The sequence below is a fragment of the Scheffersomyces xylosifermentans genome, assembly GCF_036884685.1.
Source record: "Scheffersomyces xylosifermentans strain CBS 12540 chromosome Unknown RJT20scaffold_5, whole genome shotgun sequence".
In the NCBI taxonomy this organism is placed as follows: Eukaryota; Fungi; Ascomycota; class Pichiomycetes; order Serinales; family Debaryomycetaceae; genus Scheffersomyces; species Scheffersomyces xylosifermentans.
In genome coordinates this window covers 565,612-579,017 of record NW_027042943.1, presented here as the reverse complement: position 1 = coordinate 579,017, position 13,406 = coordinate 565,612, and the positions used below count along the sequence as shown (strand labels likewise).

Below are 13,406 nucleotides of genomic sequence, written 5' to 3'. Positions count from 1 at the left end.
AGCCTGCTCAAACTTTTGGTCCCACTGAAGTTACAATGCTGTTTGTGGGATCTTTCATACATCATGGACTCTTAATATCACTCTTCTGACTTCGAAAATCACCTTACGGGAGCTCTCCAAATGGAGTTGCCAAAGAGCTAAGCCGAAGAAAACTAAATAAAATAACCAACATTCTGTGGCATTTTTTTGTTAAATATAATCCAGTAATTCCTAAATTTCTCCTTCTCGTTACATACTACGACACTTTAAAAGTTTAACAGAATTGATAGATAATATCCATGAACGGCAAGATGATTATATTTACAGTTTTATCGCCGGAAAGGGCTTAAAATTATATAGAAATAATGTCGCCACTGCCCACATTATCTTTGTACTGCCTCAATTACAATGGCACAAGTGACGTAAAAGCCAACGAGACCTAGTTCCACGAGTTCCGGTAGCACAAACACTCTAGCAAAACCACTAAATGATAGTAACACATATCCAAAGCTGCGTATTCATCCCCTCATTGTTAAAGCAACTTTTACATAGTAATATTAGTATTCCCGTCGCATGTCAGTTTACCGCAGAGTTGTCCGTATGACACATGTTCTATACATCTAGATTTCAACGTTCTAAAGTCATCCTAATGAAATTAATGAGCCCCAAGTAAAGAATACTACCACATTGTCTAACTCCCCACTTCCTACTAGACCCCATAATTGCAAAAAGGCTTGGTAAAGAGTGAAGGTACTGTATGGGGTAAAACATAATATAATCTAGGAACATGACATACTGCATGAGTTTTTGTAGAGTATAGGAGTGTTCCGAATTCAGTAGTGTTGCAGTTTAAGAATTAATAAGCGGTCGGTCTCGCCAGAAGATGGGCAGTGTAGTGGAGTGGGATAACAGTGCGTTTATATTCATATATTACTATGTCATAAAGTCTTATGTGTCACTTCAGAAAAGATGGGCTTGGTGAGCCTGGGAGAGTGATCATGTCCAGCAATTGCGTTCATAGTCTTAAACTTATCACCGAGTCTATGAACCGAAGGCTTAAGTGTTGGCATTCTGCGCCACTCATTCAACTCATTATTGACTCATTATTATACATTCGATGGCAAAAGAGCCCGAAAGAATGTCGCAAAGCTTATAGCTGGAAAAAGGAATTACCTATTTAGTGAAAAGCCGTTTCGTGAATGTAATCAGCGGATCTAGGGTACGCCGGAGCGGCTGAGAGAGTTTATCTCCTTGTCCATTACGGAATAGAAAATATTCACAAACAGGTTGCGAAAATCATTGTAAAAAGTTTAGGTCGGTTGTTTTCAACACCTTAGAAAACATTATAAATACAGCGGAATTTCCATAGATTTGAAGGGAAATATGATATCTTCAATCCATTAGTTTACTTACTAAAGAAAAATTCACAATTAATTTATAATTCCCTTAACAATGCATAGATTTGTTAGAGATAGCTTCTGGGGAAGAGCATTATACCATTTCTCTGGACACAAAGTCTTTTCCCACCCGGAAGAACATCCAGATTATGTGATTCCAGAGAAATACTTGAACGATTTCCACCAAAAAGACTTCGAAAAAGAAGAGATTAATGCAATTGGGGAAGATGAAAGACCATCATCAGAATCTACTCTGCTGAACGGTGAAATCGTTGCTGTAAAGGGTGATCCACTTGTGGTTTCGTGGGAAGGAGAAGATGACCCAGAAAATCCATACAATTGGCCACTTTATCAAAAAGTATTCTTCATTTTTGAAATTTGCTTCTTGACAACAACAGTGTACATGGGATCTGCAATCTACACTCCAGGAATCCAAGAAATAATGATTGAGTTCAATATTGATCGTGTGAAAGCAACATTGCCGTTAACCATGTTTGTGATTGGCTATGGACTTGGTCCAATGGTGTTTTCCCCAATGTCTGAAAATGCAATTTTTGGTAGAACATCGATCTATATTGTAACCTTATTTATTTTCTTTATCTTGCAAATTCCAACTGCTCTTGCAAAGAATATTGCTTCTTTATCTGTTTTGAGATTCTTAGGAGGTATCTTCGCATCTCCATGCTTAGCCACTGGTGGTGCTTCAATTATGGACGTTATAGGCATGCCTTATGGACCTGTTGGTATCGCCGCATGGTCTCTTGGTGCTGTCTGTGGTCCTTCTTTAGGGCCACTTATTGGTTCTATTTTGACTGTTAGAGGTGGATGGAGATGGACTTTCTGGTTATTGTGTATCTCTTCAGGTTCTTTATTTTTGGTTTTAAGTTTCTTTTTACCAGAGTCGTATGGAAAGACTTTGCTTTACAGAAAGGCTCAAAGATTGAGAGCTGTAACAGGTAACCACGAGATCACTAGCGAGGGGCATATTGAAAATAATAAGCTTACAACTAGGGAATTAGCCATAGAAACATTGTGGAGACCAATAGAAATTTCGATAGTTGAGCCGGTTGTTTTGTTGATTAATCTTTATATTGCTTTGGTGTATTCTATCCTTTACCTTTGGTTTGAGGCATATCCAATTGTCTTTCTTGAAACGAAACATTTCACTTTAGTGGAATTGGGTGTTTCCTACGTGAGTATCATCATTGGTATCTGTACTGCTGCTGCACTTTACATCCCAGTGGTTTATAGAATATTTACGAAGAAGTTGCTCACTGGTCAAGCGGTTGTACCTGAAGTTTTCATACCAACAGCAATTGTTGGTGGAGTTTTGATGCCAATTGGAATAATCATTTTCGCTTGGACGGCCTCTAAAGATATAGTCTGGGTTGGACCAATTATCGGTGGAGCCGTCTTTGCAGCTGGAGCCTTCTTGATTTTCCAAACGTTATTCAACTACTTAGGAATGTCCTTTTACAGATATTTGGCCTCAGTATTTGCAGGTAATGACCTCTTCCGTTCCATTATTGCTGGAGTTTTTCCTCTATTTGGAGCTCCATTATTCAATAATTTGAAGACGGACAAGTTCCCTGTGGCCTGGGGTTCCATGATTTTGGCTTTCTTAACTATGCTCATGATAGCTATTCCTGTTTTATTTTATTTGAACGGTCCAAAGTTGAGAGCAAGGTCCAAGTTCGCTGGTGATGGCCAATAATTTCACACTGAAATGTGTTTCACGGGCTGCAATTACTGCTACTGTGATCGGGCTTTCTTTATGTTCGCTTAAAGTTGCTTGCAAGTTTGCTTCATCTTTTCTACCTAATTAATTACATCTATTTCGAGTCTTTGTTTCTATTTTAATGAATATATATTATGCCTAGAGACAGAAGACATGCTTCTCAACATTCGATTGACTAATAGCTCATGTTGCACTTCATGGTCTATGGATATTCAGCTTGCTTCCGGATCATAAAATCGTAGTTACCAACAATTCAGAGGATTTGGAGGTTGCAGCCACAAGAAATTACGAAGCACATTGCATGTGGTAGCGTCGTAAGTGATTCACTTTGTAGTTGATAACCTTGTTCATCTTTATTTCCGCGTTTGTATGTGAGTGATTCACCACTCGTATAATACAGTACATTAGTAATTTGAAACTGAATAAATGTCGTCAACTGCCAGATGAAGAAGCGCATGTATAACATTAATAAGCCATGTCAAATGAAGGGGTTTTTTGTCAACTCGCTTTTGTTCTACAACTAAAAGGCATTAGGGCCGTGATTTTGAGGAGTTAGAGGTTATTTGCGGAAAAAGACAGAGAAAAGAACAAGTCACATTCATTTGTAATGTTTTTGTCGTTTAATTTAGTGGAGGCTCATTAAAGTGGATGTGATCAAGAATAGGGTATTTTCACTAATAGGTACTCAATAGCTATCTATAAGCGTTATCTCTATATCATGTCTTTTGACTGTCTTGAAGACATTCTTATACTTCTAAATCATTCCAACGGTCTTTAATCGTCCTTTATATCCTTTATACGACGAGAGACGGCGTTACCAAACGACGACATTCTATCGGACATTCTTTTTCCAGCATCAGATATGTAGCTCAGGTTGTGCAGCCCATCAAACTTCCTGTGAACTCAACAAGTTTGAAGCAGCATGTGTTCAATAATTTGCTCGAATATGACAGAACATGCAAGGTATCGTTCCCTGCTCCACGGGGTTAATCACATAAGTCCAATAACTGTCTCAAATCATAGCGTTTGCTATTTCTATAATTCATATTACTACAGATTACCTCAGCAAATTAGAAAATTCTACGGTGCAAAGATGACTAATGTTTCTTTTTATAGAAAATGTGAAAAGTCTAATCTTAAAACCGCTTCTACACTGGATTTTGTATAGTTCAGATAAACGAGACATTGCACCAATTTCCCTACACTTCTACGGAGAATAACCTTTTTCGGTTGGGTCCGTGATTCACCTAATACTAATTTGCTGGTTATTCACTACATTTGCCTCACGGCTTAGCAATGAACAATTTTCTGGTTCTTTGCGACATCTCTCCAGATAGTTCGAATGAGTTGCCTAATTCATCAAGTCCGAGAGTGGCTGCAGACGGTGTTACCGCTCTTTTTCCCGATGCGGAACATCCGTCCCATTCTTTTACTCATCAGGAACCAGAAATGTAACATTAATAATATTCTTAGAAAATCTTACTGCGAAAACATGAGTAATCAGGAACGCGTAGCAAAGGACATCTTATGGGTTTGAATATAATATTTATAAAAGGAATCTGTCTCGCACCGTTTTTGGCAGCAATTTTATTACTGGACATCAATATTTTTAATTACCAGCTGTTTTTAATTTGCAACAACCATCTTCCATTCACATAGTCTCATATATTAATCGCGATGCATTATAGATTTGTAAGAGACAGTTTTTGGGGCAGATTGATCTACCATCTCTCCAAGCATAAGTACTTTTCTCACAAAGAAGAGCACCCTGACTACATAGTGCCAGAAAAGTACATAAATGATTTGAAGCAAAGAGATTTTGATAAAGAGCTGATGGAAGTAGCAGATGGCGATGATGTCTCATCATCTGGGCTGCTGAATAGTGGAACAATAGAAGTAAAGGCCGTTTCAGAGAAGATAGTAGTTGACTGGGATGGTGAAGATGATCCAGAAAATCCATACAACTGGCCATTTTACCAAAAGGCATTTTTCATTTTTGAAATCGTTTTCTTGACTACCTCCGTTTACATGGGATCTGCAATTTACACTCCAGGTGTCGAAGAAATTATGGCTGAATTTAAAGTCAGTCAAGTAGTAGCCACTTTACCTTTGTCGTTGTTTGTGATCGGTTACGGTCTTGGACCAATGGTTTTCTCTCCAATGTCTGAAAATGCAGTGTTTGGAAGAACTTCCATCTACGTTATAACTTTATTCATTTTCTTCATTTTGCAAATTCCTACTGCTTTGTCTAAGGACATAGCGTCATTGTGCATTTTGAGATTCTTGGGTGGTGTTTTTGCTTCACCTTGCTTAGCAACTGGTGGTGCTTCTGTGTGTGATGTCTTGAGTATGCCATACGGTCCAGTAGGTATTGCCTCTTGGGCACTTGGTGCAGTCTGTGGACCTTCTATTGGTCCATTGATCGGTTCCGTTTTGACAGTCAAGGGTGGATGGAGATGGACTTTCTGGTTCATGTGCATTATTTCCGGATGTTCTTTCATTACTTTGAGTTGGTTCTTGCCAGAGTCATACGGTAAGACCTTGCTCTACAGAAAGGCAAAGAGATTGAGAGCAATTACTGGTAACCAAAACATTACTAGTGAAGGAGAGATCGAGAACAGCAGACTCACAGCCAGAGAATTAGCTATTGAAACCTTGTGGAGACCAATTGAGATTTCAATCCTTGAACCAGTTGTTCTCTTGATCAACATTTACATTGCATTGGTTTACTCGATTATGTATCTTTGGTTCGAGGCATATCCAATTGTGTTCTTTGAAACAAAGCACTTCACCTTAATCGAGATGGGTGTTTCTTACGTTAGTATTATGATTGGTATCTGGATTGCATGCGCCATCTACATTCCAATTGTATTCAAGGTATTCACCAAGAAGTTAATCAACAAGGAGGAAGTTGTTCCTGAAGTATTTATTCCAATGGCCATTGTTGGAGGTATTTGTATGCCAACAGGTATCTTCATTTTCGGATGGACATCTGCTGCTGATCTTCCTTGGATTGCCCCTCTCATTGGAGCCGCTATCTTCGCAGCTGGTGCATTCTTGATTTTCCAGACTCTATTCAACTACTTAGGTATGTCCTTTTGGAGATACTTAGCCTCAGTATTTGCTGGTAACGATTTGTTCCGTTCTGTTATTGCTGGTGTTTTCCCATTGTTTGGAAAGCCTTTATTTGATAACTTGAAGACAGGTAGATTCCCAGTTGGATGGGGTTCAAGTATTTTGGGTTTCATTACCATTGCTATGATAGCAATCCCTGTTTTGTTCTACTTGAATGGACCAAAGTTGAGAGCCAGATCAAAGTACGCTGGTGCTGGTGATGGAAATTAGAGAAATAATATTGCATTTAATTCGGTTTGAATTTTTATTAGAGAGTTGTACATAATATAATTTTAATAGATTTTATGATATACCAATAGACAATACATGACATGATTATGCATGACATGATTACGATATTCAGCAATTAGAAACTGAAACTAGAGTATTTTCAACAATCTGTATTATAAATTGGGACGGTAGTTCAAAATTGTGCCGATCTCCACTTTCTGGCCATCGTAAAATTATCAATAATAAAAGATATATAAATATTAAATTGATAGAGGTACCATACGAAGCTAGTATTAGATGCTACCAATTATGTCTCTTATCACATGACCTAGGATCTACCTTACTCTGAGATCTCTTTAAAGCTCGCTAATGAAAAGGCGTTTGTGCGGCTACTTGTGTATGGGCATCCTTTGCGGTATTATTCTGACACAATGCGACATCGCATTTGCATCAATGCAATTGGGACCTAAGAAAATACACATTGGTGGCTACAGTGAAATTGTAAACGATGCTTGGTGAATATATTAGCAAGAAAAATATTAAGTGTTAAAAAAATCTATTAAATAACCAGAAGGGAATGAATTAAAGCAGACATCATTAAGAATCTTCAGTAAAATGCAATGTTAGCGTGAAGAGTTTGGCTTGAACTGTAGTAGGCCAATTACCATGTAACTGTAGCAATTAGTTGCTCTTGACAGCGAATCCGAAGAGTTGACCGAAGAAAGAACCCTCGAACTTTGGCTCGTACTTAACGGAGTTGGCTCTGATTTCCTTCATGATTTGAGCTTCCTTCTCAGCGGCGGACATCTTGACGACTGGTGTTTGTGGTTGGGAGATCATTGTGAATAGGTAATTATAGGGTGATATTAAACAATTGTAGTGTTTGAATAGTGATATTCCAAACTTCAATTCACTTCATCAAAGGATTTGTTCTTTATTTATACCATTTCGTCCATTTATCCAGAGATACATCAAAGTGCAAAAAAAAGAAAAAAAAAATCGTGCACTCACATTAAGCTTGGAACACAACTGCTAAACTGCGACACATCCACAGTGCGAGATTTTTCGGACTGATGGACACTGCAGGTTCTGTCCGTTAAATTCTCCGAAAAGGATTTAGGTTTAATTCGTACGTCTATTTTCGATATTGACGCAGTTAAGCGCTGGAGTGTTGGACGCAGTGGAGGCCATTAGTCCGAAGAAGTTTGGAGGGGATATTAGAGTCATCAGAATGGTATTCAAACCCCAATCCCAATAGAACGGCATTAAGCGCCAATAATCCCAATTTCTCCCCTGGACTCCATTAATGAGCTCTTTTCCAACTGCCAGCATCCTGAGTCATATTTCCAATGAGCCATTTCAACCTTCGCTGACAACACGCCTTTTCTCCGTGTACAGGAGTGTTGTCTCGCGTGAATACAAAAATAATAAAAACAGCAAAAATTGCTTTTTCGATCTTCGCAAAAGAGGGGCAGAAGTGTTACCGCGAGAGTTTCGATGTAATTGGCTATTTATGGTTTATCGAATGGTAGCTCTGCCACATTTCCTAGTAGTTATTCTCACTGAAGACAGGTGGAAGAGATGTCAGCGTTGTAAGGGAAGGTAAATTACTGTAAACGTACCGCCTTTCTCATTGCCAAGTTGCCAATCTGTATGTTTATTCTGGATTCATTCTTGTTGAAGTGGCGTGGATTGTATGTTCTAACGATGATCACCACTGCAACTATCCATTGATCCCGTTCTCCTCTCGCCCATATACCGTTTAGCGCTCATTGCCTCTTTTGGTTTCTTCTTTTAATGCAACAATTGTTCCGCTCCAACGACTTGACTCACAAAAGACTCATCTCGTCGGTTGACCGGATGTTGGTTGACATTGCCTTGTGGTTTTATGTGCAATGCCCAGATTTACGATGATGGTATGGCGTTAGGTTAAATGGAAGGCGCTACCAGTACTCAAGGTGATAATCAAGGAGGGGAGGAGTACTAAACACCAGATAAGCAGATAACGTCTTCTAGCTGCGTTAGGAGTTAAGATGAAATTGTAGATAAGAGATTGGAGTTAGAATAGTATTATCCAAAGTGCTTCGTCTCGGGCCTTAGAATGTTCTATGCATTTGTATCTATAGATGGAGCCCCTTCTTGTTCTTCTACGGGGGTTTAGATCGGATATTCCCCAAGAATTCCTGGTCTTATAGCTGAAACGAGAAAATGGAGGAAACCTATAGACCAACAGAATTTTAGCTGTGAAATTCTACGCTATTCATTTATAAGTACAAGTAACTGTAGCAATGTTTTCGACATGTACCATTACCTGATGTTTTTCATCTTTATAGCTGCAAAATGACCACTGGCCAGTCTAAATCAACTTACCATATATTCAATTCTGTTAAAGAAATGGAAAACCCATCAGAAACTCCCATTTTTGAGCTTGCTCTGATAAGAAGTAGCTAATTGTATCAATTCCACTGAATGCCATTCAATTACTAAGAACATAAGATACTCATATATGTTTAGAGTCAACATGACAACTGTCAGGTACACGAGTCATCCAACTATCTTGTCTTCACTCCATGTTTATATATATGTGTAATATATATTATTTGTACTATAATGAATATGTGGGCTTCACGAGGTCCTCAAACCATCTTGTTATCCCGTATCTCGGGTTGACTCTTAAACCGCTACCTTCACATTCGAAGATGCAATCATTTATCCGAATATAGCGAATATTTGGGTTGCTTTGTAGATAGAATAATGCAACATGTTGAACTTTGAACCACTCATCATAGACGTTAGGATGCATCATGCCCAATCCCAAATTGGGACAGCCTCCCGCTCTGCTGCCAAAGATATCCACATTATGTAAGTTGGACAACCGACTTATTAACTGCAATACTTCATTGGCGTTACTTCCTGGGTTAAGACGAAAACCAGTCAAGTGTTTTAGTTCCAATAATTTTGAATAAAAGCCTATGTTGAACGGTATACTCTCCAAAACATTTATATTATTGCTATCTTGGTAGTTGTCAACCTCTATTCTTATTTCAAGCGCTAGCTTAGTCAAACTATTCTTGAAATGAACAATGGCATTTGCATATTGACCGTAGTACTCTCTTTCTTCTTCTCTAGTTCTCAATGGCTTCGTCTTGTTCAATCGGATTACAACCTCTAATGATTCTAAACTGTTGCTAGCCAAATTTTCGAGAAATTGAGGAACCGTATCTACAAGGGCTTCACGGTAGTCGATAGACAATTGCTTTAGACCCAGAAGGTACGGAGCAATTTCAAGAATGAAACTGGGTTTAAGCAAAGCGATGAGTTGCTGCCTGTTGGAGTCAACTGTGATTACGTCTTCTTCAAGCATTTGATACTCAGAAACTCCACGAAGGAATAGTCTTTGTAATAATGGCAAGTTAACGGACTCAATGAGCAATTCAGCATCTTGTGGCCCCACTAAGATGTTGTCGATCGAGAGAACCAGCAAGTTAGAAAGGTACTTTAGCTTGCTGTCTCTGAATAGCGAAGGTAGTGCGTTGAGATCAACATCGTGTAATGATGTATGTATTGTTGACCGTACACCATTAGTATTTGGTATTCTTTCGCTTCGGATAGAAACCAAGTCCCTACAGTTTGGAAGAAGAATACTGCTATCACTAATTTTCTGAAACCTCGTTAACACTAACGATCTCAAATTGGAGCTAACTTCCACGGGATCGTTTTTGTTTACCAATAAGTTATTGATAATCTTAATCAACTTTCTTGAATTCTGAAATGGTTGAATCTGAAAGTTCACAAGATTCGGAAAACTAGCAATACTGAGATCGTCTAATTCGTCATCAGTATTCAACTCATTAAGATAATTCGTAAACTTAATATTGAGTTGTAAGGAATTAATCAAATGTTTCTGGGGCAAGCTGTATAATAACTCTAACCTGAAATTATCGCTAAGCCAGATCAACTGCCTTAAATGCTTTAGATTCCGAAAGAACTGTACAAGTCTATTATTCAAATCGTGGTCGTAAATGTTCATCGAATCGGGAATGTTGATACATTCAAATCTTTTTATATGAGGAAAGAGTCCATGGTCGTCTTCATGGCTTTCTTTCTCAATCTTGTTATTATACTCTTTTAAGAATCTTTTGAAGTTATAAGAACTATTGATATATGTACACGAGAACTCTTTTCTATGTCTTCCTTCTCCGCCTAGGTCCTCCTTTGGTTCGAAATGCTTAAAGCCATACTCCTTTTCATTATTAAAGATGTTAAAGTCCTCATCTATTATAATGTATTGGTACAAACGAGGTACTGTGCTACTATAGATAATCTTGCTGACTCTCAACAACTTTATGCAATCAAACTGGGAGAGTTCATTAGCCACTTTCAACCGTATTTCAAAGGGTAACTTATCAAAGGTTAAACCATTTGAGGACTGTGGAGGAGTCAAGAGCTGAAGCGGCGGCAGCTGGTCTTTCGACTTGTTAGCATCGCTACTGTTTGGAGTATTGGATCCTTCTCTTCTTTGGTCATATAAGAGAGGATTTTTAGAATATCCAATCGGCGAATTGAGCAGACTTATGGGGAACTGGTTGTTATCGATGAGATTTGCAGGCATTCTGAAATCTGATCCGATAAGACTACGAGAATAGAGAAGGGAATGAAAGATACGAACGTAGGAGTTTTTTTAACACATTTGAATAGTGAAGCAAGTACAATGGATGTTTCAACAAGTGGATTTCACGGCCAGATAACACATTCACTAAGAAAAAACTACCATTACAAAGAGGGCAATAGAAATCATGGGGTAATCGATAGTTGCTTATCACACCTTATTAGCTTTGCTAACCACAGTAACGGGTAAGCAGTGTGCAGTAGAGAAGACAATGGGTGACAATGAGTGATACAATAAGTGATACAATGGGAGATATAATGAGTAAGGTGAAGATGTCGTTGCGGAGTTCAAGATAATGTCGTAGAGTATGAAGTGGTGGAGGTGGTGGTGGTGGGTAAGAGACGGTAAGATAGAGTATACAGTAGAGAGGGAATGTAGTGAGAGAATGAGTCTTATGGTCATTAGGTGTGTAGAAGAGAGAGAGAGTAGAAGGGAACAGTCTATTATATAATGGTGTGGAAAAGGTGTAGAAAAAGACTTTATCATGTTTGGTATGATGTATGGATGTCCTTATGTTAACAGTAGGACACACCCTTGGCTTACGAAGAATATTAGTGGTTTTCCTTCAGTTGAGTATGTTAGAGCAAATGAAATAAGAAATAAAATGGGCTTCTCTACATTAGAATTATTGAATTAACTCTCATTTTGGAATTAGAATACCCTATACCAGTAAGTAGTATTCTACACTGTGATTAACTAAACGGGGCAACCAAAAGAATGGTAGACTACCAATGAGATGATTAAAAATGGAAATCGGTAGCGCGACATAAAAAGTTAAGCAGTCATCAACTGGCGCAATATAAAATACAAAAAAACGACGTTTTGATGGGAGACAGTTCCATAAAGGTATAATATTGGGATTATACCAGTTGGGGGTGGGTCCACTGATTAGTCTATACCACCCAAGTAAGGATACGTCAACTAAAACTTCTGGCGATAAAATGATCGCATCAGAGTTTACTCACAGACACAATACTGACTACACATAACCTTTCAAATTACACAATAACCAGAAAAGAACCCCACAATGGATCATAATCACGTCCTAAAACATCTCTATTTCAGGCGTCAGTCTTTACACCAGTTTTAAACACTGTAGTCGTCAGCCGCGGCCAAGTAATAGGGTGTAAAAGTAGGCAGTCAGGTACTGGTAAGCTGTGCATACAGTAAAAACCACGGGATCTCGATACGACGATGAATAAAGAGGTACAGGTACCGATGAAGAATAAACACTAGATCAAGGTACCCACAAAGAAGTTGCAGGTCGTTCGAGGAAACATATAAATTAGAAGAGTGTCTGGTTGTTTCCCTTGTTGTCTGAAGAGGAAACGAAAGGCATCATGAAGAGAAACTAATGATTGCAAAAATAAAGAAAGAAATAAAGAAAAAGAAGAAATAAATTAATTAAATAATAAATAGGAAGAGCCATTGCTGAGAGATGTGTTGATGGAGTGCTAAAAGAGTCCCACGTTAAATGATTGAATTAGCCTTAGACTATGACTTCCTTAATCGAACTCGCAGGGCCACTGAGAAGTTACAATAAATTGAACTTTTATCCCATCATTTAGAAACAAGCATATGGAACTTCTTATTGAAATTCCCATTCAACTGCCCCTTAAACGGCCCCTTAAACGGCCCCTTAAACTTACCATTAATCTTCTCATTTCTTTAACCCTTACAGATGACCATTTTCCCAATTACTGTTGTATCCACTGAAATTAAGAACTTATTGGACAGTCATTGTGGATGGAGTCTCCCCTCTCTCTCTCTTCCGCTGTGACGCATAAACATAGAAAATACAGGGTCCCCAACTATCACAGTCTCGTTAATTATGTGCTTGACTCGTGTCGGGAATTCTCACTAAAACGATATTGTGTTCTCCACACTCCCACTAGCAACATATGCCTTTACACAGTAGTATACGATGAAACAACATAACAAGAGCCAAGTGAATTTCGTTTGAAATTGACACCTAGTCAAATTAATACGGCGTATTGGGATACTTGTTCTTGTTTGTGTTCTGTTTGGGTGTACTGTTGTGACTTTGAGCCAGCGTGAACTCTCATCTCAGGAATTGTCTTCATCGTATATCATATAATATACATAACATACATAACATACATAACATACATAACGTATCACGTATAACGTATAACGTATAACATATAACACATAACGTATAACACGTAGCACGTAACAAAAAACACTTAACATACATCACGTCTAACACATACATAACATACAAAATACCCCATATAAAATGCACCTTCAAATGCTG

General features: G+C 38.3%; 3 protein-coding genes across 3 annotated transcripts; 2 read left to right on the top strand and 1 right to left on the bottom strand. All coding sequences in view use genetic code 12, as the record gives it.

Moving 5' to 3' along the window:
- The first annotated feature begins 1,296 nt into the window (after positions 1 to 1,296).
- Positions 1,297 to 3,229, top strand: RJT20DRAFT_47941 (MFS transporter). The gene has a single exon (XM_064920309.1). The coding sequence runs from the start codon at positions 1,432 to 1,434 to the stop codon at positions 3,088 to 3,090; it is 1,659 nt and encodes a 552-aa protein (XP_064773620.1). The 5' UTR covers positions 1,297 to 1,431; the 3' UTR covers positions 3,091 to 3,229.
- Positions 3,230 to 4,791: 1,562 nt separating this feature from the next.
- On the top strand, positions 4,792 to 6,459 carry RJT20DRAFT_145711 (MFS transporter; the record flags this gene model as incomplete). Its single annotated transcript, XM_064918820.1, has 1 exon — positions 4,792 to 6,459. One exon carries the CDS (start codon positions 4,792 to 4,794, stop codon positions 6,457 to 6,459), a length of 1,668 nt encoding a protein of 555 aa, XP_064773619.1.
- A 2,106-nt stretch (positions 6,460 to 8,565) lies between these two features.
- Positions 8,566 to 11,248, bottom strand: RJT20DRAFT_47946 (uncharacterized protein). The gene has a single exon (XM_064920310.1). The coding sequence runs from the start codon at positions 11,069 to 11,071 to the stop codon at positions 9,065 to 9,067; it is 2,007 nt and encodes a 668-aa protein (XP_064773618.1). The 5' UTR covers positions 11,072 to 11,248; the 3' UTR covers positions 8,566 to 9,064.
- Between the last annotated feature and the right edge of the window lie 2,158 nt (positions 11,249 to 13,406).